At 34.5% G+C, this 26,771-nt stretch overlaps 2 protein-coding genes across 3 annotated transcripts in view; both read right to left on the bottom strand.

Annotated features, from left to right (window-relative positions):
- Positions 1-61: 61 nt before the first annotated feature.
- LOC128176774 (adenosine deaminase-like protein) overlaps positions 62-26,771 on the bottom strand; it is a 34,572-nt gene continuing 7,862 nt past the window's right edge. The window contains exons 1-9 of one of the 2 annotated variants that reach the window (XM_052843306.1): positions 7,862-7,982; positions 5,678-5,723; positions 4,242-4,363; positions 3,804-3,864; positions 3,089-3,385; positions 2,706-2,786; positions 2,226-2,361; positions 1,146-1,246; positions 62-362 (exon numbers count right to left, since the gene is read on the bottom strand). In XM_052843306.1, coding sequence (XP_052699266.1) covers positions 153-362; positions 1,146-1,246; positions 2,226-2,361; positions 2,706-2,786; positions 3,089-3,385; positions 3,804-3,864; positions 4,242-4,363; positions 5,678-5,719 — 1,050 coding nt within the window. In that variant the 5' untranslated portion in view covers positions 5,720-5,723; positions 7,862-7,982 and the 3' untranslated portion in view covers positions 62-152. Of the gene's footprint in view, positions 363-1,145; positions 1,247-2,225; positions 2,362-2,705; positions 2,787-3,088; positions 3,386-3,803; positions 3,865-4,241; positions 4,364-5,677; positions 5,724-7,861; positions 7,983-26,771 lie in introns of those variants that run through there. The other variant, XM_052843307.1, reaches the window with a different exon arrangement.
- Positions 8,373-21,421, bottom strand: LOC128176773 (uncharacterized). The gene is made up of 2 exons (XM_052843304.1): positions 21,246-21,421; positions 8,373-12,159 (listed from the first exon to the last, which is right to left on the bottom strand). The coding sequence occupies exon 2, from the start codon at positions 12,153-12,155 to the stop codon at positions 10,020-10,022; it is 2,136 nt and encodes a 711-aa protein (XP_052699264.1). The 5' UTR covers positions 12,156-12,159; positions 21,246-21,421; the 3' UTR covers positions 8,373-10,019.

Genomic DNA, 26,771 nt, shown 5'->3' on the forward strand with positions numbered 1-26,771 from the left:
CAAACTCGAATATCACCAAATATGCTTCTTTTTTGCCTTCTCAAGATTCTGATCAAAATCATTGCTGGGTATCAGGGTTTTTTTTCCCACTTTATTGATTTGTTAATAGTTTCTCATCTATTATTGCAGAAAGTTCAAGAACAAAACAATGTTTAGAGCTTTAGGTTGAATTGCTTTTCCATTCCAGGTTTGGCAGCTTTCCACTTCTCTCTCAGCTTTTCTTTTAAATGTTCCTCACAAAAAGCATAATTCATACTGTCCAGGGAGAGCCGCCATAGATCATTGGGTGAAAGGTCAAAGGTCACGGCTGCTAGTTGATACTCTTCTGTCAAGGAGGTACTAAAAACACCCTTATCATCTGTCTGTTAAATGAAGATATCATAGAATTTATAATTGATAAAATGTTTGAAGAAAGCAATAACGTGAACATAAGATAAACTGTGATCTCCTGAAATACAATGATCCTTTAATTTAGAAACCTTGAGTATCATTGCATCTGCTGTCTGAAATATCAAAACTAATGTAAATACATGTACAGTGTAGGACTTTGTCTTGCAAAAAAGATAAAACATAAGTGGTTTTTGAACTTTATGAATCTAACCTAAACTTTATCTGAACTTTATTTATTTTACAATGATTGATAAACAAGTTCTGCAACTTATATTAATATCTCTCGCTGGCACAGATGTTGGCACAAGGAAGTCATTGATGTGGGAGGAAGCCGGAGTGCCCAGTGAAAACCCACGTGTCAAAGCAGGCAACATATATATACAATCTTACAATTGAAGTTGATACACATACATGTACAAGTTAAGTGATACAAGAGCAAAATGAAATGTATAACATGACCATGTAAAACTTGACCAACATAATCTTTAAAAGGCAATTACATTTTATTTAGTGTAGACAGATATTTAAAAATTACGAAGTCAATGACCAATATTTAAAATTTGTAACAAAGAATCAAGTTGGGTGGTAAATAGTGAACTTGCCAAATTATTTTAAAGCTTCTTTCTGTTGTCATATGCTTTGCAACCTGTGTACTACATAAGATTATAATTTCAAGACTGACCAAGATAAGGTTGCAATTTAACCTTACCAATTGACCTTGAAATAAATTCTGTTTACTTAAAGCTGTAACTTACACATATAATACAGGGGTGCTGCTTCTCATACCAGAACTTAAACTGGTGGTTGTCCAGGTCAGGCACTGTCTGACCAATCAGGTTCGAGGTCAGACACAGCTCTGAAACCAAGAGATTGACACACATATCAAAATGGAACATGTACCTATCTCTGGTCTCTGACAAGCATATCTTACAACACACTGTACTTGTGACAATGATAAATAACAGCATGTAACCATGTCTTCAAATTATTCCATATCTCTAAATATGAATTAATAATATCTTTTTCAGGTTGCTAAATCATAAATTTCATCAACAAGTGACACATTTTCTTGTCCTTAGTTCACTAAAATAAAATAACATTAATATTATCACTAATACATGTATTGTATAATGGTTTGTAATATTTGATAAAAAAAAACTGTTGAATTTGAGGCTTTTTCACATATTTGACATTTGATTATCAAATATAAAAGTTCTAGGTATTTTTCCCATTCTTTCAAATAACACTAATTCATTAATGTATTGAAACATGTTTAAATTCCTGAATCTCAATGTTAAAAATATAATGCAGGTCGTTAATTCATTTCCAAAAAAAACCTAGATGAATTGTTAGACATAATGATTAAGCAAGACATTATGTAAGACAATTCTCAGAGGCTTCCTCTTTCAGGTTTGCCAAAAGACAGCTTGTACATTCAGAATAATATCCAGTAGAGTTCTGTGTTGAATTAACCGACACGCTTGTTCATGTAATACATGTATGAATCTAGACGGGGTGGGGGAACGAAGTAGTTTCTAGATCTGGGCATGTAAAACAGTAGGCAGTGAATTAACCAAATGCTTGCACATGTGATACATGTATGAATGTACAGGGGGCAGGGGAATGGAAAAATTTCCTACATCCAGGTTTGTGAAATAGTAAGGCAGTGGAGTTTTGTGTTGAATTAATTAACAGAGGTACATTAATGCTTGAACTATCAAGGCAGTATCCAGTGGGGTTCTGTGTAGTATGCTAATACTTGTACACTTGAGACATAGCTAGTGGAGTTTTGTGTTCAATTAACTGACCAACAATACACTAATATTTGACAGTACCAAGTGGCGTTTTGTGGGTCAGGACGGTGTCCACGAACTCCTGGGTCCCCCCAGCCTCCGGGTGGAGACAGGTCCCATGTCCGATCCTGTCTGGGGGTAGACACAACAGGTCCATTGTCTCCTGTAGTGCAGGGACCTGACACAGAATTAAACAAAAAACAAATTGGTCAATCAGTAGGAAATATACACTTTGCAATGATATGATAGATTTGTGATACAACTTACAAAGCATCTGAATCAAGTTTTCACTTGCATGATAGAACTGGATCCTGAACAAAATATATCTGGGGGATCTGACAAAGGTGAGTACCAATCAAAAACTAAGCCATACTAATCAAGCTGCAGGTAATCAGTAAAACCAGATATACTGGACTATAACATGTTAAAGATCAGTGTCACCACAGACAAAACATGATTAAGTGAATAACTTGGGTAAAACTTAAAAATCTGATGATGTAAAATATAGTATATTATTTTTACCTCACAAAGATGGAGAGCTAACTTGAGACCAAAGTCCTTGGCTTCCTTAAAGACAGGAATAAAATCCCTACCATCTCCTACCTAAAAAAAACGATTGAATATCATATATTTGAGAGAGAGAGAGAGAGAGAGAGAGAGAGAGAGAGAGAGAGAGAGAGAGAGTGTACACATATAATTAAAAGACGTCACAGGAAAAAAAGTTACAATGAAAGGAATAAAGCGAGAAAGAACTTAAGAAAGAAAAAAGATACACACAAGAGACAGAGACAAAAGGAAGAGACACAGACACTGAGAGAGAGAGAGAGAGAGATACATTGTTTGCTGTGTGTCAAAGCAAAGCAATCTACAAAGGTCCTTGAGAGTTGGCCTTGACCTTCACTCACACTGGGATCCCCACTGAGGTCAATGCCAACCACCAGGTCTGGGTGGGATTCCCTGAACTTCTGTGCCAGCTTAACCGTGTCCTGACCCACTTGTACCCCATTTCTTCTGTCTATTGCTAGCAGCAGTTTCACTTCAATGTCCAAGTTTTCTGCCTCACAGTCACGAATCGCTCGTAACACTGCATCAACGTAGAGTTCTTTGGTCATACCGGTCTCAGTGACCTCCCTTGGTGTGCTCCGAAGTTCCAGGTATCGGACATTGTCATCACAGAACTCATGGATCACATCATATGTTACCTGCAAAAAAAATTACATTTCTGCAAGTAAATAAATTTTCTTTAAAAAAATAAATAAATACAAAAAAAATATGAGAAGAACTATCTTTGCGTTGAGCATGTTATCTACAAATAAATTCAAATAACATGTTCCAGACCAGTTGAATTGATCCTGTATCAAACTCTATTCATAGAAAAGGAATTTGGAACTAAATGACAGAACTATAGCAGTTCTCTATAATTCTACAATTCATTTTGTTATTAATGTGACCAGTTAAGCTTCAGGTGCTGTAAACCAACTATTATTGGTATGGGAGAAATTTCCGCAAATACAGACATTGGTGGTCATGAATCAGTTTATCTGAAGTAATTTCTGAAATAAAATTGATGCGAATAAAAGTTGGTTTATAGTATCTGCATAACAATATATCTATCCCTACCTGGTAAACAGCATCCACATTGTCTGTCAGCTGATGAATGAGGCGGAACTTCTCAAAGCACCTGCACCAAAACAGATTTTATCAGACACCCTTTATATAGTTAACAGTATTCTGTTAGGATACTAAATAACTGTATATACACAGTCTACATCTTATCCACAATGCATATTTTATTGACAACCATAAAATAAATGTATTTTTTCTTACAGTATTTTTACTTAGAATACTCTCAGTTATTGGGTTAGAAATACTGTTGACATAAATGTACTTAGTATCTACTAGTTCAGAATGGTACTGTATCATTGTACTTTTACTGGTTAGATGTACATTTAGCCATATCCCTGCCTTTCATTTACTGTATAAGCATTCAGTAACTTTCAGTACCAACTAAATTGGTGTAGGTGTACTAGTTGATTTAGTGTATCAATACATACTCACTCCTTCAGTGTAGCTGTGCTTCCCTTCTTAAAACTAAACTGGTGGTCTTGTTTCTGTTTCTTGGCCACTAGTTTCTCTATTGTACTCTCACTCACTGACCCATTAATGTGTGCATGTAGCTCCTGATGAAAAAAATAAAAATAACTGATGAATCAAACTTCTGGAGTCTTTGAAACTCAGATTATGCATTTAAATACTAAATTATCTATCTTGAGGTCAACAATATTCAACACAGCTGTACGAGATAAAAGTGGCAAGTGTTGCTCATAACCGCCCCATTCCCTCATTTACCCTTTCTTGTAGCCATTATACCTAATACAGCTCAGTTTATAACCATTTGACTTATATCTTGGATTTCAGTCTCATATCAAAGTACTGAAAGCCGGGCTCTGTCGATGTGTCTTTATGTATTTTGTGTAGTAAAGACTGCAAATCTCTCTCTCACTCTCTCTCTCTCTCTCTCTCTCTCTCTCTCTCTCTCTCTCTCTCTCTCTCTCATGCTTTTAATGCCGGCAAAGCATCAGAGTGTGACCAAATTATGTAAGCGACAGTCACTATAAACAAAAATATCTCTGTCTAGTAGAAACAATTTCAATAGTTCATGAGTTGCTGCCTTGAATTTTGCAACAAGTGTTATAAATTCAATCCCCATTTCTTCAATGCGCAGTAAAGTAGTTCATGGAGATTTAAGTGCATTGTATGTGTCCAAAATGCATAGTCTTGTTTTTAAAACACATAATTAATAAGAAAACTAAAAAAGATAGACAATTCTCTTGTAATTAAAAAAACAAAAAAACCAAACACTTTTGACAAAAATGTAGTCTCACATATCCCAGACTCTCGCTCTCTCTCGAGAATTGCTCATGTGAGATTCTAGAGAGCGAGAGTCTGGGATATGCGAGACAAGACAAAATGTGGCTCTTTGTGTAACTATTTGGTATAGCGGAAGCTTTTACTTGGACGCTGTTTGTTTTTTTGTTTACTTTTGAAGTTGTGCTATTTATTGTAACATTGACGATTTGCGTGCCTACAGCCAGGACTCTGTTTTCAGCAGAGCCCGGCTAAAAATAAAACAACTAAGGAGAATGAGATTTGCAAAATCTTTGACTGCGGATCTTCAAATTAGGACAGCGATTTGTAGATCTTAAGCAATCAAAGTCATTTGCAATATCTTGCATTTTTCCTTTTTATATGCTTTTATTTTTTGTTACATTGGCATTAATATAAAGGTTTACTTATGAGCGTGTGCTTATAGATTCCAAATGCACATCTCTAACAGTTTAATGAATTGGTACCTCATCTTAATAACATGATTAATATCTACTGGGTACTAATAATAATTCAAAATCATTAATACTACAATTATAACTTGCAATACTACAATGTACAGTAATACTGATAACAACTGCTATACTAATTTGGGATAATCTCCTTACCACTTTTGGTAACATCTTGCAAAATTCTTCCATCATTGACATTTATCTAGAAAATTGATGTAAAGAAATAATTAAATATCAATATATCTAAATTCTATAACTTCATTGAAGAATGAATTTAATTTTTAATCTTTTTCATACAACATACACACAAACTTAAATTAAGTGGGGCAGTTTAGCTTGGAATCCATTTCCCTTTAAGGCTTACTAAAAAATATCTTAGTCCAAGTAATTTCTCCGTACTATTTAATCAACTGATTGTATAGTTCATAAACAAATGGCAGCATCAGGGGAAAGTCAGAGAGAGAGAGAGAGAGAGAGAGAGAGAGAGAGAGAGAGAGAGCTCTACCCAAAATAACATGGTAATGGATTGTCCTGACTGGCCATTATAAGCATATTAAGCTCATCATAACGTAAACACCCTTTGCTTCCCAAACTCAGCATCAGTGGTATCAAAGTTGTGGATAAAAATGTGGGTGATTCAAGTAAAACATGTACATCTGCAGCAGACTTGTTCATTATACATTGTATTGCGTAATTAATACAAACATTGTTTTCAAATTGATGTGTGGGATTTTGCACAACTGTACTAATGGCCACCAAAGGTCAACACAAACATGATATTTGACTCATCAAAGTCGCACTAGCATAGCTATCTTGTTGCAAATTAACTTTTATAAAATACTGTTTGACTTATTCTGCCATTAAAGGAAAAAAAGACAATTTCATAAACAGACAGACATGTTAACTGACATACAGTTTTTTGGGACCCATGATGTAGATACAGTTTTGAGAAAGCTTTAATCATTCATTTGTATGGAATCCTGATAGGGCAATGTAGTTCACTATCGCACTATTGACGTTTGAGCCGATAGTGTGATGGTGCGATAGTGCGATGATGATGATGCGATGGGGCGACAATGCGATGACAGTAGTGCGATGGCATGATAAAGCGATAGCACGATGATACAATGGCGATAACGATGATGCGATGCTCCATCGCATCATCGTTAGTTCTTTATCGCGTCATCGTCATCGCATCATCATGCACTCTATTGACTTTCTTTAAAAAGGGTAACATTCCCAGCAGCCATTGCACAACATGGTGTTTGATGACGAAGAGATGCTAGAAAATATCATTAGTAAGGTCATTTTCTTACGTAAAATCTGTTCAGATATTCACTGCTTGGCGCATTTTCTCTCTTGCACATGTGCAAAACAGGCAATAGCGCGACGGTGCAATGGCAAAATGACGTGATAAAGAAGTAACGATGACGCGATAGAGCATCGCATCATCGCTATCGCACCATCGTGTCATCGCTATCGCACCATCGCGTTATCAGTATCGTATCATCGTGCTATCGCTTTATTGTGCCATTGCACCATTGTCATCGAATTGTCGCACCATCGCATCATCGTCATCGCGCTATCGCACCAGGGTCATCGCAATATCACAACATCGTCATCGCACTATCCCACCATCCCACTATCGACTCAAACGTCGATGATGCGATAGTGAACTACATGGCCCTCATTTGTGCACCACACAACAAATTATACCAATTTCCTCTGCAAAAGAAGCAGCATGCGCGGATCTAGAGGGGGGGTCGGGGGGGTCCCGACCCCCCCCCCCCCCTGGAAAATGAAAAATTATTAAATTTACATAGTAAAATTATCGCGAAAATATGCCTCGGACCCCCCCCCCCCCCCCCCTGGCAAACACAATTATCCTTCGGACCCCCCCTGGAAAAATTTTCTGGATCCGCGCATGAGCAGCATTAATGTCTGATAACTGTTATTCCTTTAAAAAATGACTTGATAATTGTCACTATTATGACATCATAATTCCTGGCTTTTAATCTTTGATAACGGGCGAAAAAGATGCCTAACGTAAATTACGTTATATGGTTGGTGTAAAATACATAGTAATATATTTTTCAAAATGAAAGGAAATAATATAGTTGACAAATATTAGTTTTATAATTTATGAGGCCGAACCTCCAAAATAAAAACTCTGTTCTCTAAAACCGAAGGGTGGACGTGGAAAAGAGATAAACAAGTACATGTACTGATGAGCTGTAAAAAAAAAAAACTATCAACAAACTTAAAGTAAATTCGAGCTATAGGTGTATCGATTGTGTTAACTTCTATTCTGTGTGTGCAGCAAGTTTATAATTTATTTACCTTCGTCTTTTCTAAGTCAGACAGTTGTGGACAGGTGGAATTCGAGGATGAATACCTGTGGAGATGAACATGGATTAGGCCTCGCTCCTTTCACTTTCATGTTTATGAGCGCGAGTAATGTCCCTTGACAAATCTTGTAAGGCAGGCGCGGATCTAGAGGAAGTTAAGGAGGTTTGGACAGCCCCCCTTTCGAATATTAAAATACTTATACAATTCTAATTAAATACCAAAAAAGTTAATTCCAAAAAAAAGTATTCATCTCTTCCAAAGAGACTTGTGTAGAAAGAAAAACGTTAAAAAATGTACCTCTGAAGAAAAATGACGTTATTTTGAGTTCCCTAATTACAGCGCGTCGCTTATTGTAACTTTGATATGTTGCATGAGGGGGTATTTTGCTTGTCAAGATTTTTATAATTATTATTTTTTTTTGGGGGGGGGGGGTAGGGTAGGTCTGCCCGCCCCCTTTAGAATCGATGCTATTTATGCCTTTTAAATTAGTCAGACAGATTCTTCCCACAAAACAAGACTGCATTTCCTGTACTTAAAATCCAAATAAAACAAATTTTCTACGAAAAATATTTTAATCAAGAAATATTTTTGATACAGACGGAACGGTTATTCACACAGCACATAAAAGATAATTTTTTGAAAAATCATCATTGCAGAGACAGTTGGAAAATGCATCATCATAACATGCGATATATAAATACATACACTGCAGTATATACTTGGTTGATAGTTCATTATGTATTGTTACTTCTGTAATCATACATCCGAAACAAATTAAAAAATTACTTTTGTTAAACGTCAATACAGATAAAATATTTACATTGAAAAAAGCCAATTAAAAGATCATCACTACTTCTCTAAAGGCGGAGTAAATTATGAATCCTATGGTGGCATAGATCTGCCACCACTTGTCAGATCATTATGTCGACTTGTCAGATCTTGATGTCGACTTGTCAGATAATTATATTGACTTGTCAGATCTTTATGTCGACTTGTCAGATAATATGATGACAAGTTAATGACAGTTAATGGCACTAACACGCTTTGACAACAAAATATTGAGTTTCTAGTCAATATGATAATTTTCTGAAAACTCAACATAAAGATCTGACAAGTTGGCATAAATATCTGACAAGTCGACATAATCATTTGACAAGTCAGCAAAATTCTCTGACAAGTGGTGACAGATCCATGCCACTGTAGAATCCAGTGCATGCGCGGATACAGACATTTTTTCCAGGGGGGTCCAAAGAATAATTGTGTTCGCCGCCCCCCCCCCCCCCCTTTTAGGATCCGCGCATGCAGTGTGAATATCATATCGAATGAAATTAACATCATTTCTTTATGAATCATTAATTCGCCAAATAGTAGATATCCAACAATCTAAAAATCACAAAACGCTACAAAAATACAGTAAAACAAGGTTATATCGAAACAATTGTCGCAAATGAATCATGTGGTATATAAGTACATGCATGTTAACAATGATGGTACACTGTATTATATACCCATCAATTTCCCCATCTTGACACTCTCAATTTTACAGAATGTGATCCGATTTTCCGGATCACCACATTGTGGTTTTCCGATTCCGTATCACCACTCTCTGAAACTAATGACGCAGTACGCATTAAAATACGTCAGTATATTTTAGCGCGTTTTAAAACAATAAAACAAGATTATATCGAAACAGTTGTCGCAAATGAATCATGCGGTAGTTCGAAGAGGTAAACAGAGTAATGTACATGTAAACAATGATGGAACACTGTATTATCGCATCAGCCCAGACTATATTCGACATGACTGCATCAGGTACAGATATAATCACGGAATCTTATATCAAATCTTTTCATTTTTCGATCGGGATGTGTGGATATTTTATAGTATATTTGGAGGTGTGTTGCATTGCACTCTCTTATTAGCTGATTTTGAACAACGTAAGAATCATATATTGAAAAAAAAAGCATTATACAGTTAAAGATTTTTAGGAATAAATAAAAATGAAAAGCTTCCAGCAACATCACTGACCCACTGTCCGTGCTAACATTTATATGTTATTCTACTGTATGAATTAAGTTTGTTTAAGTGACTCTTGGTGTGATTTCAGGCCAGACAAGGGACTATTTAGGAACTGTTGATAGGTCCTTCATTAATAATCCACAGGAGGCGCCTCGTAATTGTTAAAACCCGAAAATGCCTCGTATACAGTCAGTAAAAATCCGTATAAGTAAGTATGTATATCTTGGATTCTCTTTCTTGTAGCTGATTGTATTCTATTGAATGGCTTTTGTATGAGTGACTGTTTATATGAGAACATGGCAGCTCGGAGGTCTCCTCTGATTTGTTGACATATTCCAAGGATCTCCCATGAGATGTCCCTAAGTTGTTCGGGTACAAAGTGTCCCTGATCATGGTGGACTAGGACCTGTAGCTCATTTAGAGCTGTTTGGGCTCGCATTGTGTCAACATGTCTATAGCACAAAAACTCTAGCATGTGTAACAACACACAGGGTGGGATGTACAATAAAGGGGTGTGGTCTTCCCTTCCAGGCTGTTGTTCGGGTACTAACTCTTCAATATAACAGATTTTATGATTGAGTTTGATATCCCATGCCAGAGCCTTTCTCATCTTTATTGGTAGCGCCTGTCCCCCTAAAGCGTAATTGTATCTCTCCTGGTCTACATTTCTCTTGTATATCAGCCATGGCTGTGCCAACTTTGCCTTTGCCATCTCTAAAGCAGATACCGCTTTCCTATATCTGCATGTCCTGTAAAAATGCATTGCAACGTACAGCATGCCAGAGGAAAACCCACACATGACTGCACATTTCAATAAGTGGCATGCCAATTTGTCAGCAATATACGTAAACTTGTTGAGGCCTTTATCAATGTACATATTGTTTAAGTAAAATGCGGCACTCTGAAAAATCGTGCTTGAAACTTTTTGTAGCAGGACGAGTTGACTTTGTGCGTGGGTGTAATTTATCAACGGTTCAGCAATGCGCAACACCTTTAAACACTGCCGCAAGCTTGATGGATGGATAACATCAATTTCCACCATATCATGAAATAACTCTATATCAAGTTCAACTTCAGGTATCAAATTCTGCTCATCTATGCGGACCATGCGCCTTGGATTGCAAAGCACATTGATAATAGAAGTTCTCATGGAGGAACTGCACAGCAACAATGCAACGCCCTTCTCATACAATCCATACAAGCGCATAAATAATCTTTTCTGAGCTTCACCAAATATGTTGTTCAAAAACATATTGTTTTGTGGGATGAAAAAATTTGGACAAACCCCCTCATACACCCATTTTAGAAGGAGTTTAAAGCAAACCCAGAAACCGACCAACAGGTTTTCTGGACACCAGTAAGGTAATGTGTTCTGTTGTATGGCCCAGAAGACCGCCGTTTTCATGTGGTAGGAACACAGCAGTTTATCTTCGTCTCTAACGCCATTGTTAATAATTTCCTTTAAGAACAGTTTCAGCATACCATAAGTTAAGAACTGTGTATGATTCATTGAATACACAAGTTTGTATTCTGCTTGTGTGAAAGAAATTCTCCATTCATTGTCTACTTGCTTTCCAAGTTTGTGACCTATTGCTACAAAGTGACATCCACTTCTGACGATGTCATTGACAACATGACGTTGAGGCCATACTTGACATCTGTCTATCCATGAGAAGGCAGAAGGAGGCCAGAATTCACTGATGAAACAATAAACCTCATCGTACTCTAATCCACTGCCCAGTGTCCCAGTATTACAAGGCCCATGTGTTGAAGAACCAGGAAAAGATATTTTTTTCCTTATTTCCCTGTATTTAGAACTTGACAGCAGAAATTTACCATTATGCCAAACACAGGCCTCCATAACATATTGTATTGCGTCATCAATATAAATTTCGGAGGGAATCTTTATAAAGGGGAGAATTTCGATCGGGAGTCGAAGTAGAGTGAAACCTGGTGGGCTCTCAGAACAGTTAGAGATAACTGGAATCTGTGTGCCAATCTTCCGAAACTCAAACTGGGAAAAGTTCCAGAATACTCGAAAGTCACTTGGCCAAAACATTATGTCTATGTCTGACCCAGGTAGTCTTAGTCCTTCTTTTTGACTCCCACTCACCATGACACGAATTTTAAGCTGATTTTTCATCAGTTGATTCGCAATCAACTCACTATTATCAAATCTTTCTCTCCTGGAGTCCACCTGTTGTGGGGTCCCTATCTTGTGACACATTCCAACATACACTGACTCAGACATATAATGATCAGCCATCTTTCTGTAAGGTACAAAAACTATAATAGTAAAGTGAAACGATAACAAATGTGAATGCGAATTTTTATATCAGTTTATTCCCGCCCCAGTACTTTGATGATGGTAAACAATATTTTAATGGAATAGATCGCTATTAATATTAATAGCCTAAACAAAATTACTATCGAGATGTACCCAAATGGTTTGTATCTAACAATGTGTGTGTCTAATGCCATCGTTTGAAACGTGTTTGTTATCAATGTTATCGTTTTCATCTTTTCATCACTGGATGAAATATCTGGTTTCAGCGCTGCGGAAACCCTTTGGAAACTCTGCGGAAACTTAAGGTTACTTTCAGTTTCCGACAGGTTTCAGCACGGAAACTTCAAGTTTCATTAAGTTTCCGCAGTGCTGAAACTTAGGCTGTCCATGAATCCAAATGGTTTTCGCAACGGAAACTTACTGAAACTTGAAGTTTCTGCATAGTTTCAATCTCCATATACGTTTGGGATACATATCGTTTACAAATGGTTTCCGCGACGGAAACTTACTGAAACTTGAAGTTTCTGCATAGTTTCAACCTCCATATACAATTGGGATACATATTGTTTACAAAGGGTTTCCGCAACTGAAACTTACTGAAACTTTTTATATTTTTGCTTTCACAAAAGCTGAGCAAGGTTTCTACTTTATGTAAAAACAAAACAATTTAAAACAGTTCCAAATTTATTTTGTTCAAAAATCTGAAATTGTTTCCAATAATAAATAAAATACAGCCAAGATACAATAATGGAAAAACATCCATATGGCAATTCCCTTATTAGGGACTAAAAAATGATAAAATTGCACAAGAAAAAAATTCCCATAGAAATCTTTACACTTGTATTTTTTTCATCTCGATTAAATGCCTACCAAATCTCCCTTTAAAAATGAAACAAAGATCTTACTTTTTTAAAAATATGAATGCAATTTACAAAATAACTGCACGTACATGAATAAACAAAGAAAACTTCACTGTTACATGAACATGATACACTTGTCTCAATTTGTTTTGAACTACAATGAATATGTACACCATAAAATATTTTTGAAAAGTCTATAGTATCCATCTTTTAAAAAAAAAAAATACACTACAAGATAGTAGTTGACTATAGCGGTATGACCCAGATTTGATTTGAATATGTCAATAAATTCCAAAATGAGGTCAAAGTGACCCACTTACAAGTTGGGATAAACCTTTTCTTTGTTAGTAATATAATCTAATGTTTTACAATAGAACAGGATTTGATATCATTTTTTTGATAATCCATTAAGTCCAAAGTGAACTTTTCATTTCCACCCATGATGTACCAACTGATCAGATTTTAATATCATAAGCCTGTCAGTATTTAATAGATGACCCAGAGGGAGATATGAAAAGCTTGTTGGCCAATAAAAAGCTAACAATGGAGCAGTCTGTCAAATCATGTGCAAAAATATGATGTAAACATTTAATTAATTATGCTTCTTACAACACACTTCATTCCTGATGAATATTCTTCTTTACACACGGTTTACCTTCCTACATTTCACTACTTTACCTACATTAATATTTTTAAATCCAAGACATGAAGTAAAATATACATTGTTTATATATGACAAGTATTACTACATGTACATGTACTTGCTTTTTGTAGCATGAATGTATAAAATACAAAGTATCACACAGATCATTCACCTTACAATTCTCATCAATACCAGCATTTTACTTATGATATAAAAGCTAATTCCAATATTAGTTACATAACACAGATTAAAATAAAACCCACAGGGAAACAACTTTCCATCCAAGTAATAAAAATTGTAATACATGGGGTATTTGTTGTCTTTATATATTTTCATATACGACATAATTGAATATTGTTTGGTGTATTTTATCATTTCTATGACCCATGCATTCATCTCCTAATGCAGTGTTTTTACATTTAAGATTGGTTTCTTAATTTTTCATATATTGCTGCAAATAAAAACTAAGTTATCAATAAATGTTTAAACAAAGAAAATGGAAAAAAAGTAGTTAACACTTATCAACTTGGAGGTATGAGGATAAATGTTACATGGAGTCTAATATTTTATGCAATATTTGCAAATATAACAAATTATTTAAGAAAATGAAAGTTAATATCTAATCAATTATTTAATAAGTCAAAACCATGTGATTTTCTAAGATTCTAGCTTACAGACAGACATTGTAATATACTGGTATTTGATCATATAAAAAAAGTACTTTTATAGTTTATAGGTTTTTTGAAATGAGAATACTTTACAGTTAAAAAGTCTTGTTCTGCAGAGGTTTAGTCGGGTCGTAGAGATGTGTCCATTCGAATCAATAAGGAGTGTCCTTGGCTGTTGTTGATGTAACCCGAGTCATAGTTTATGGAAATAGGCCTTTTTGGGGGATTTTCGAGCATTGTCCAGACCGGTGAAGCACTCATATGATCACATCATGGTTACAGCAGACTTAATAGTTCTGGACAGTGGTAGCATTAAAATTCTTCTTCTTGCGATGAACTTGTTCCTTTCACTGGGCTGTACTTTATGTCTGTTCTATTTATCTTAAACAAGAATAATAAAGTTTCATTTAGATTTTTAAACAATAAACATTCAGCCTAACATGTAATAAAAGCATTCTGAATAAAATTCTGAATACAGAAGCTACTATGCAGTTGTCAGTTGCTGTTTAAACTATGTCATATAATGGCTACAGTAGTATCTGGTCTAAAATGTTTTATTTTAAGTTTGAAGCTATGTTATTTTCATTTTGATTCAATTATTGTTTGTTGAACAATGGAAAAACTTATCAACAATAAGTGTGCTTCACCACCCCACCCCCCCCCCCCCCCCCCATCAACCTCCTTTTCAAGAACTTAGACCTGGATTTCCCAAAAATTACTTCAGTAAATTATAAACATCCAACACATGTATAAGTTAATGGTGAAAATAATCAATTTCAAAGCAATACCTTGCGTTCACATCGTCCAGCTGGTCAAAACATTCACCCGAATCACCGAACAGAGGAGCAACTAATCACCGGAAACATTGACTTTGTATGCTGTCAATGCTGAAAAAGAAAAACGTGAAAGATTTCATTTTCCGGATTTAATTAATATTTTTTTTCGTTACATTTAGAGTTTGTAAATTGTATAATGTGCGAAAGATTCATTGTTCGTCTTGTTTACCAACCAAGCATTCATATATATTAGGGACGTTTATATAATTATATATGTGTATACCCTGGATAATCATGATTATCATGCATATAAAGTTGGTTAATGGTTAACTTGGTCAAAACGTATATTTAAAAGAGATACGGTAATAAAAATTAAAACGCCGAACCAAGTTTGAAAAAATGACGCCATCTTGATTTGATGGCGCGAGATCTCGTTTACAAATGAGAGATAAATTAGAGGCTTGAAAATGTTATTGGGAGTATCTATATTGTGAATTAAGTTACCTTGACATGAGTTCGTCGTTCCTGCACTATCTCCTTGTTGTAGAGGCTATTAATGCTTCTCAATTCTCCATTTTACAACAGCACCTTCTTGTCCATTTTAACCTTCGCTCGGAATCATAAAGTGCGCCAATACTGACCAATCAGAACCCCCTAAATCTTGGAAAAGTGCATCTTGGGATAGTTTAAAATGAATAATGTTTAATCAAAATTATCATTTTTTACCGAATAGTATACTTTTTACATGTATATTTATTTTAGATAAGAACTGTCGGAGTCAGTATTTCCTGGTTAAATACGACAAAGCATTGGCGTGTGTTTGTTACAATTGTATTTGTAACACGTGATTAACCAAAAAAAAAATGGCCGACCGTTTGTTTACAAATGTCTAATGAAATTAAACATGTTTAATGAGACATATGTATCAGATTTTGTCTTTAACTATATTTTATTTACATGTACTGATGATTATAATAGAGCCATATATAGTTTACTGACAAGTTAGTCTTGACTTGTCCAATTTTCACCGCGATTCTAAGCACGGTCATATTCTTATTCAAAATATAGAGGTGTGAAATATTATGTTCATCACAGAGCAGGTTCTGCATGAACACACAGAAATCACAAATATAATTAGATGCCGATCAATTAACGGGGTCCGGTTAACAGTGTTTCCCCCCTTACGGTGAATTTACAACTACGATGAATTGATGGCAATTATTTTACAGTTACACATGTGCACTGATTGGTCATACGATGAACAGTACGTTAAGAATACTTATGAAATTAAAATACAAACGCGTTAAACAAGCCGGGAACAGGGGAAGTAAGACGTACACGTCGGACTGATATATAAACAGAATAAAATTTTAATTATTTGGTATACTTTCTACATCAAATGTATACGAATGTATTATCAAATTTTAAAAATGGGATTAAAATCACGTGCACCACATGGCTAGTGCTGGATTTTAAACTGATTTTGTAATATAACGTATAACTTCAGTAAAATTATGAATAATGCTTATTATATCTTATAACAGAAACATGTGCATGTTTCATAAACATGTATCAATATCTGTGTTTACAGTACAGAAAGTAAATACAAAGTATAGAAATGCACGAATCACATAGGCGTCGAACCCGGGGGGGGGGGGGGGGGGCTTAGTGCAAAGTTAGCACATAGCACATAGCCCCCCCCCCCCACACTTTTTCTCGCCGGAAATGTAATTGTTCCTAAATTTACCTTGAAAGATTGCGAAGTTGGAGTAATAGATATACTAGCCCCCGACTTTACAACGACTTTACCTTAATTTGTTTGTTTAATTAGCTACTGTACCGCAAGGTTCATTCAAATGATAACTAAATGATTTAAGAAGGAGTCTTACAAAATAGGTATATTAATTTATTGAGTGTATTAAGTAAAATACTTCTTCATACACTGTTTGCGATATACAACTAGCTAGATTCTTTTACTAAATAATTATAATTTACTTATCAGTTTTACTAACTCAGGTGCACACAAATTGAAAAAAAATTCCCGCCGGGCTCCAGATATAAACTCACGCTTCGTACTGTGTATATGTTATGTAACAGTCTTTTATTCACTCCTGACAGAAAAAACCTTGCAATCCACACAGAATATACAGGAAAATCACAGAGGAGGTCACCTGGACAAAGAATGTATACACATGTATACACGTGCCCGAGTACCTAAGATTAATGATTTCATCATATGCATTAAACAAGATCAGACATCAGTTTTTCTTTTCAAATTCAATTAATTACTTAGTAAGGTTCTTAATCGCCTTATTTGGCACATTTGAAGATAGTTACATGTATACATATAGTTTCAGTCGCGCTGAAACCTTACTATACGGATTCATTATCATTAGGCTAGACTTAAACTTAAACCTGTTGAAAATCAATTTTAGTAATAGTTTCAGCAATGCGTAAACCATTTGGAATCTTAACTTAAAGTTTCAGCATACTGAAACCTAGCGGAAATGTTCTGAAACTGATTGATATTTCCATAATAATTTACACAACTTTTCACACGATTCAAATTTAGTTTCCGCATTGCGGAAACCATCAGGAATCTTAGATTAAAGTTTCTGCTGACTGAAACCTAACGGATACTTGCTGAATCGATATAATGGTTTCCGCCTTGCGGAAACTATACATGAAACTTCAACTTCAAGTTTCAGCAAGGTTTCCATATAGTTTCAGTTTTGCTGAAACTTGATTTTTCATCCAGTGCATATAACATTCATATTGCTACATTGTGGCAGGATTTCTCTGCACTTTTGGTAATGATAATTGATATATGTAAATATTAAATCACATCTATACGGAGGAGAAACAACCTCTTTCTTTTATTCCAAGGGTATATTTTAAGATTTTCCCACTTTTTGAATTCTGCAAAAGATATTTGTTTATAAGGTTCTAATTCGAATCTTGAATAAATTAAATAGAGCATTTGTATATAACTTAAAATGTAATACACAACATTAAATTGTTAATATTTTAAATTAGACAGCTAATGGCATAAAATAAATGTTTCATTTTACTGAAAATGCTAAAGATTTATATTCATATGTAAAAAAAAAAACAACAACACACACCTCGTTAGATTTTATGTAGGGATTCCAATTATACTCGAACAGATTAGGTTCAAACTGTGTGTCCATTTCAATTCATATTTATGATTGTTACTGTCACGTACACCGTATATTTAAGTTAACACTTGCACATTTATAAACTACTGATTATATGTAATTAATGTATATAACTTTAAAATAAATCAAAAAGGTATTTCCTCGAAATATCTGTCAGCAAGTGTGTTTTTTTTTATTGTGATGCTTTTAATCATACATATAAATGAGGTAGGCATACATATTAATCGGTATTTAGGTCACTGTTCCGTGCATAATAAATAATTAAATATAATATTAATAGATAATGAAAACAAACGCCTTTGCCAAAGTACTTTTATCAAAAAAAATAACTTAATCAGACCAATATGCATGTATTAGCCGCCCAAAAACACAACAGGGCCACTGATAGAACAGATTGTAACAAATGGATAAAAGTGACCAAAAAAAGAAGCTTCTAGTTTCTTTTGAGAAAATAGAATAATTTGATTTTGAAACATAAAAAAGAGCCTCCCGTGATTTAGCGTGAATGTAATGCGCATGCGCAAGATTGTAAAATCAAAAAAATTCAGATGATTAATTATTTCATTTGGATTGAATTAGCTCAACTTGTACCTCAAGATGATATAAAATGTTAAAATCAACATGTTGATTGCATTGATAAACAAACCTTTAAGGGAACATGTTCATTTATTACAATATCGTTTCTTTTAAATCAACATTTTTCTTTATTGCTATTCAGAAACGTAGAATTAATTCTGACATTGCAAATTTTTACCAGGAGGACATAGCACGAACTTCACAGTTTTTTTCCACTACAAATAAATGCAATGAAACGTTGCTATATATACGCTTACAAACGAATTAATAATGCATAATGCGATTTCAAATAATTTTGACAAACGAAAAGTACTCAATAATTGATAAAGGTATTGATGAATTTTCCGAATAATTTAAACTGAAAAATAGTCACGAATAAAATAAATCCTTTTTTGGGGAAATGGTCTGGTTAAAGTCATATATAGAGTTTATTTAGGTATGTATATACACTTAAGTTATCTGATGGGTTTTTGTAAGTAAACGCTATTTTGAAATAACCAGCCAGGTTCAAATTATTTTTAAAATTTCTATTAGCATTTCTTAGAAACCTTGAAAAATATCATATTAATCAAAATGTGATTTCATACAAAGGTTCCGGAACTAAAACAAATCAAATCGAAATTAGAAAATGCCAACCAACATGAACAAATATAAATATAACATATACCTTAAAAATGGAAACAAAAGTAGAAATAAATTGAAATGAAATTCTAACTGTATCAATAATCAAAACGAGAATTTGAATTTGAATAACTGATAATGTAAAAACCTGACAAAAGATTCTTCTTTTTCATAACTTTTGAGATATCTAATTTTAACTTGTTTTACATAACCACAATAAATATCATATATGCATCATATTTTACAAAATCCACCCTTGCTATTAGGAGTCCATTCAACTTCATTTACTAGATGTATAATGACCATACCTATGTGATTTTTAAATAAGAAGGTTCTCAATGTTCTTAACCATTACTCTATTGTGATGTACTTGATGAAAGTAACATCGGCAAATTCTTTCTCTTAGGGCGTCTCGTCTTTATATATGTTCATACTTGCGTGTAAAATTTCGGTTTGGGATGATGTAATTTCTGATCGTAAACATCATTTAGACTCAAATTTCGTGGAACTCAGAAATTTGAGTCTAAATGATGTTTACGATCAGAAATTAAGTATCTGCATGCAATTAGGTTGTGTTTTCACCTGAAAAAAACCCACTATTTTTTCAGATGTTTTCTATGACCCAAACTGTAGGCGGTTTTATAAACTCGTACAGGATCCTATTTTCTTCATGTAAATTACATAATTTTATTCCACCAGTGGTAACTGATCGTTTGTTGGCAACTTTATAATATCAAAGCATATTATCAGGATTTTCAGATTAATCTTCGTCAAAATCCGTCAAAAAAATCATTTTTAATTTTTGTAGCCCCTGGATCAGCGTTCTAGTACTGTCCCCGTCGTTGTGAAGGAACTTTATAATACTGTTAATCTACAAGTGTACAATTTGCCAAACGACGTATTTTGCGTTTTCACAACACTTCAAGGAAAGATTTCTTGCACATATGAAATTAATACGTGTTGCCTTCAGTTGTAAAAATCATATATTGTCTTGTTATTTAAAAGGTAAATTAAGATGGAATTAAGAATTCTGAACTCTTTTTTGCTTATGACTATAAGAATGACAAACACATTTTGCTGGATCATTAGAATTACATAAGTACAAAACAGTAGATGATTTACATAAAGTCAAAATATCGAGCACAAACGCCATGCAGTTTTGTAGATAAACTGGTTCAGGTTATTTATTCACTTTCTAATATCATCTTTTAGATACTTTATAACAAACTTATATTAATAATAAAGACAAACTCAAATCAAAAGACTCGGAACATAAAGAATCCAATCGAAAATAAAACAACACAAATCAAAAAGAAATAAAATATACATGCAGATACAACAATGAACAACAAAAACAGAAGACAAAATAATAATAATGGAACTGAGAATTTGAGTTTAAATTTCTTATCTGTCAAATATTCTTCTTTTTACATAACTATTAAGGCATCTAATTTTGATTTGTTTCACAATAGCTGCAAGACATTACATTTTACAGGATGCACATTTGATATTGAAATTTCATTTACATTTCATGATTCAAACATTAATATTTTCTGTGGAATCATTGTCTGTGGGAAGCGAAAGATTTCCTGGTTCGTGTGGACGTAATTTCGTTGGTAGAAGTTATATTATGTAAATTAAATTCTGGGCAAGGGTTACCCACAAACTCACGGACATTGCACCTCCTCTAAGAACAATAATGATTCCACAGTACTACATGCCTATGTATAAAAACAAATTACATACCTATGGAATAAGATTCTCAAGCTTCTTTGCGTTAATCCCTAGTGGTGTTGTACTTGCTGAAAGAAACACCGACCAATTCTTTTTTAAGCCGTATCGGCTTTATATTTGTTGATCCATGCGTGTAGAATTTCGGTTTCGGGATGACGCATTTTCGCAGAACTCAGAAATATGAGAATCCACGATGTTAAGACTAAAAATAATCGTATTATTTTTCTTTTATTTAAATGACATTTTGGAGAGAGAGAGAGAGAGAAAGAGAGAGATAGAGAGAGAGAGCGGGGATGAAGCTTTGTAGCTGATTTAAAGGGGGCATGGTCACGATTTTGGTCAAATTCAATTTTAATATTTTCATTATTTACAATGCTTTAGGAATGTATTTCTAACTAGAGACGAGCTCTTTGCAAGCAACGATTAGGTTTTCCGTCGTAGCTGCGTCATACTTGTGACGGATTACAAAAAATTGATAGCTGACCATAGTACAATATTAGATGTGTAAACACTGAGAAACAAAGTATTATATTTCTGTGACCGCGTAGATTTTACGGTGATAGAGAATTCGTCTGCATGGATCTGCATCGGTCGTGTGCAGTACGAACTGGGTAAGGAATGTTGGCGTAAAGTGTATAAGGTAAAAGGTTGGGGCGCGCTGTGGGCCGTAAGCTAAAAACAAGGGTAGGTTTGCCGTTTTCCTGAAGGTCCACCAGTATACAGTTCCAGAGAAATAAACAGGCAATTGATGCAGGATTCCACATTATTGGACGAGACTCAACGATGGCAACATTATAACAATTTAACAGACAGACATGTTACAAACAAGTCGGATATGGCCAGAAGTGGCCTCCGGACTCAAGACTCTGGGAGAGTCGGACGTGGCCGGGGCTGGCCGCCGTATTCCAGACTGCGCATTGACAATTGTACATAACTATTTATAAGAATCTTAGCAATGAGTATAAATTGCAATTGACAGGTAATGATATAAGTAAGCTGAGTGAAAGGTTCACAGATATAAAATAAAACTCAATGAGTCTTTGATGTCCAAGAAATGAAAATCTGATAATTGCACAATGTTGTTTTAAGAGATTAACAGTCCTTGAGACATGACACTCTGTCTCTTTGAAATCACATATAAAGTCTGAAAAGTGTCAATCACGAAATAAAAAAAGTAACTACTGTGGAATCATTAAAATTCGTGGTGGTTCAATTTTCGTGGTTTTAGTGGGTAGCCCTCAACCACAAATTTAAATCCTCAACGAAAACATTTTTAGAAAGAGTTATCTTTGTTGCTGAAACACTAACCGACGCATCCACGAAATTACATCCCCACGAATGAGCAAAAAAGTCATAATCCACGAAAATTGGCCCCCACGAATTTAAATGATTCCACAGTATGTAAGAAATAAACTGTGAGAAAATATTACGAAACAGATGTTGAATTTTACAAGTAAAGTAAAAAAAATATCATAATTGAACAGTGCATTTTGCACTGTGATACTACATGTTTATAAGCAAATACAGATCTTAACACGTTGTCTCTAGTTTGATTCGCCGCATTTTATTCACAGAGTGGGACTGTGGTTATGCCCGGTACGAAGGTAAAAAGACCATTGGCAAACGTTTTACACGCATTTTTATCGAACGCAAGCGCCAATGAATCTCTTAGTATATATGCGGAGATCCTGGAAATTCTACAAGGGGTTTTGAAGAATAATTTTGTATTTCGAGGAGGGGGAACATGCGCGGATCAGAAAATTTTTCCGGGGTGGGGGTTGAAAGGTCAGACGGTTATTTGAGTTTGCCAAGGGATGTCCGAGACATATTTGGTAAGTTTATAATGTACACGTAATTGAAAGAAATTTCGCTGGGGGGGGGGGGGGTCTGGAACCCTTCCCCTTCTAGATCCGCGCACGGAGAAGACCGATGCCGGTAATTTTACTGAAATTTTAACCATTTTTATTTAATTATTCATGTTCATAATTATCAGAAAACCGATATTACCTTTCAAAGCAGTTAAAACTTAAAATTTAAGATACGAACCATTTAGTCTCGGTGAGTATTGCGTCCGCGTACGAAAATAATGGCAATTTTCAAGAAATTCGGATGGACGATCTGTGTCCTAGGTCGTCCATCCGATTCTTTTTCTGACTAAAAGCTACAGACCTGCAGTTAGAGATTGTCAAACTCTTATTGATTATGTCAATTTGCTTGTCTCAAAGAATCATTTTTTAAATCAATAAAGTTTTACCTTAAAAAAAAGAAAGAAATCGGGCACAATTTTCAATGTTAGCATTATACAATTTTATGGTCTAATAAAATTTCAAGAAACAACTCTTCATTGCTTTATCCGAAATATTGCATGAAAAAAATTTACATCGCATTTTTTAAATTACAAAAGGATATTCAAATGAACTTGGATTAACAGGCATAAAGACAGACTGAGAACCAATTTCTTCTCTTTTTTTTTTTACATCAAAAGAAATTCAAAAATAAATCAAAATATATTTTTTCTTTGTATGCGTTAATGAAAATGTAGATCAGCAAGGGGTTCTTTTTCGTGCAAGCACCTACTTAACAGATTGTTACACGGTCTACAACGATGACAAATATCGAAAAGGCAATATTGTGGGTGAAGGATGAATGTGTAGTTTGTTTTTTAAGTTTATTTTTGATACATGAAATTATATTTATCTGGATCGGTTATATTTGTTAGTTTGTTTTGTTTATTAAAGAGGGGAATAATGAAATGAGTAATTTCTAAGCACGTAGCATCGTTTTTGAAAGTGGGGGGGGGGAGGGCAGACTCATCCAACAAATCTTGACAAGCAAAAAAAGAATTTTTTTTTTTGAATTTTCCAAAATTTTCAAAATTTCACTCATAATTTCATGATTTTCATACCATTTTTTTAACATGCTACCCAAATGGGGGGGGGGGGGGGGGGGGCAACTCCATGATAATTCAATTTTTTTATGTAAATTTTATAAAAATAGTTGCTTCGAGAAAAAGTGGGGAGAGGACATCTTTATGTCATATAACATGTGAAACTGATTTCATTCCACCCACAAGCTTGAAATAATGAAATAATTTTAATGAAAACAATATAAATAGACGTCATAAATCCCGTATTACCACTTGATTCTGCGCGTCTTTTAAATGAATTTATAAACAGCGGCAAATTTTAAAATGTATTTTTAAAGGTAATGTTAGCTGCAAGTCTGTAGACCTTGTATGAAAAATTTCGGATGGTAGTCAATTTTTCCGGGATACAGACCGAGCGGTACATATATGCAGCTAAGGTAACTAAGAATGGCTCCAATAAAATACTTTGTTTGAGTAATGCATGCTTTTAAGAAAGCAATACTTATATTTGTTTAAAATATAACACCCAAATACTTCGTCTTACATTCGCTATTTGGTAGAACAAGCAGAACCAGTATCAGTCTGACCGGCCTCACCATATACATTGTTGGAATTTTATTGTCCTAGCATTGCATTGCTCTGCGTGTACACAATTTCTTTTAAAAAATAAACACTTAAAGTGTTCATCTATATGGCTACACATAACGTACACACGTGATTCAAAATAACCCAGACGGAAAACGGTAAAGAATTCAGTCATTGAGTCTACGTTTTATAGAACTTGTAAGAAAACACATTGCGGGTCTGAATGTTTGTTGATATGTCAATCTATCAATATACAGTTTGTTAATTATTTTCGATTGCTAAGGCTACAGCGTATTTGATGAACATTGAACAACATTTTTACCATGCCACTTTTTTCTATGGAAGATAGCGAATACGAGTATAAAGCATTTATAAAATTTATTTAATTACCTCTTTAGAATTGTGTATGGAATAAATAATTTATAAGTTGCTGCTGAAGGTTGTTTGGTATTTTCGTTTGTAGATGTTTTGCAAGTAAAAAACCTGAAACGCGGGGCAAGTCATAATTAATATCCCTAATAACCGTAACTTAAAACTAGCGGCTTTGGATTCAAATATTATCGCATACGAATATTAAGTTCACTTTTTAAAATCATCTCCACAATGATAATTATATTATATCCATCGCAAATCAGTATTTTTATTTTTTTTTTTGCTTTAAAAGAATTGTTCTATCGGGAGCAATCCCGCGTTCGTTTAAATTGCCAGCGTACATTTGTCATGTCAGTAATACACATTGTGCTTTATATGACGGCCGTGTATACGTATTGTAGAAAAGTTGAGTTTAATTACCATGCATTGGAACCATTTTATTAACACATCTCCAAGTACTGAAACAATTCAAAATGTCTCTGTTACAGTAACACAGTGGGGCGTTAATCGTGTACGTCCAGCTCTATAAGCACATGCACTGTCGTCTAGGCGACGGCCTGAATACAGCTAGTGACTCTCCTATCGATCGGTTACCTGAGTCTCGTAATGCATCTAAATATAGACAGGGGCACAGTTATGAAACAAACAACAAAAATAAGGTCAAAGAGGTTTATCTATATGAAATGAAAATGTATAAAAACATTTGGGAATTTTATGTTGAATTAGTTTTGCGCGCTACATGTATCATTTAGTGCATTACAAGAAGCCCTTTCATAACCTCATAAACTTGCACACCCCCACAAAAAATGGACCGAACTGACAACAATTGTTTATGCAAATACTGACTATAAATTACGAAAACATTAAATTGAATACTATAGAAGGATTCAAAATTAATTTCTTTACAACTTTGCTTCAATAATGCATTAGAAATGTTTATTCCTTTTTAAGTTATTGACAAGAAACTTTGGACGCCTCTAACTCCCTAATTATAAGGGCCAGCCCCTTTTTCGGTATACCGAATGAAAGGTCTGGGTAAGACCAAGAACTTTTAAGATACATATTATAACAAATTTTTATCAGGTAGAAAACTAACACAGAAAATACGCGAATTTTTCTGATTTTTTTTCTTACCTTTGTTTCAACATCTATACCACCCCTTTAATTTGCATTTAAATAATAAATAAAATATATCTCGCACAAATTCAATGTCTAAGCTTCCAAACCAGCCCATCATTGAGACTCTGCCAGTCATCGTTAAAGCTAAACCCACTGGACAAACGAAGTCGTTAAATTTTACTAAAAGGGGAATAACTCAAAACCGGATAGGCAGCGACAACATCACGCGGCATGCCATCAGTCCCGAAAATTTCAAAACAATCGGTGAACAAACGAGCGAAATATTAAGGATCAAAGTTGGCGTCTAGAAGAAAAAAAGAAATAATAAGAAATTTGAAAATTTTTCAGAATAATAGTAAGGTTTTCCGCTGAGAGCGGAAAACCTTAATGATCACGTAAAGTTTGAGAGTCAGTCATAGAGTTATGAGCAAGATACAAAGCTCACAACTCTTTGTCATGTAAACAGGCTCGTGCCCTGACTTTGTTTACATACATGTAGGTTCAATATACCAGTAAAAATCCTTTTTCAAGCAATAAACAGTTTCTAACGTTTAACACATTCATTTTAGAACTTAAACTGGAATTTTCAGTTTAAC

Source organism: Crassostrea angulata, chromosome 3, assembly GCF_025612915.1.
Source record: "Crassostrea angulata isolate pt1a10 chromosome 3, ASM2561291v2, whole genome shotgun sequence".
Taxonomy (NCBI): Eukaryota; Metazoa; Mollusca; class Bivalvia; order Ostreida; family Ostreidae; genus Magallana; species Magallana angulata.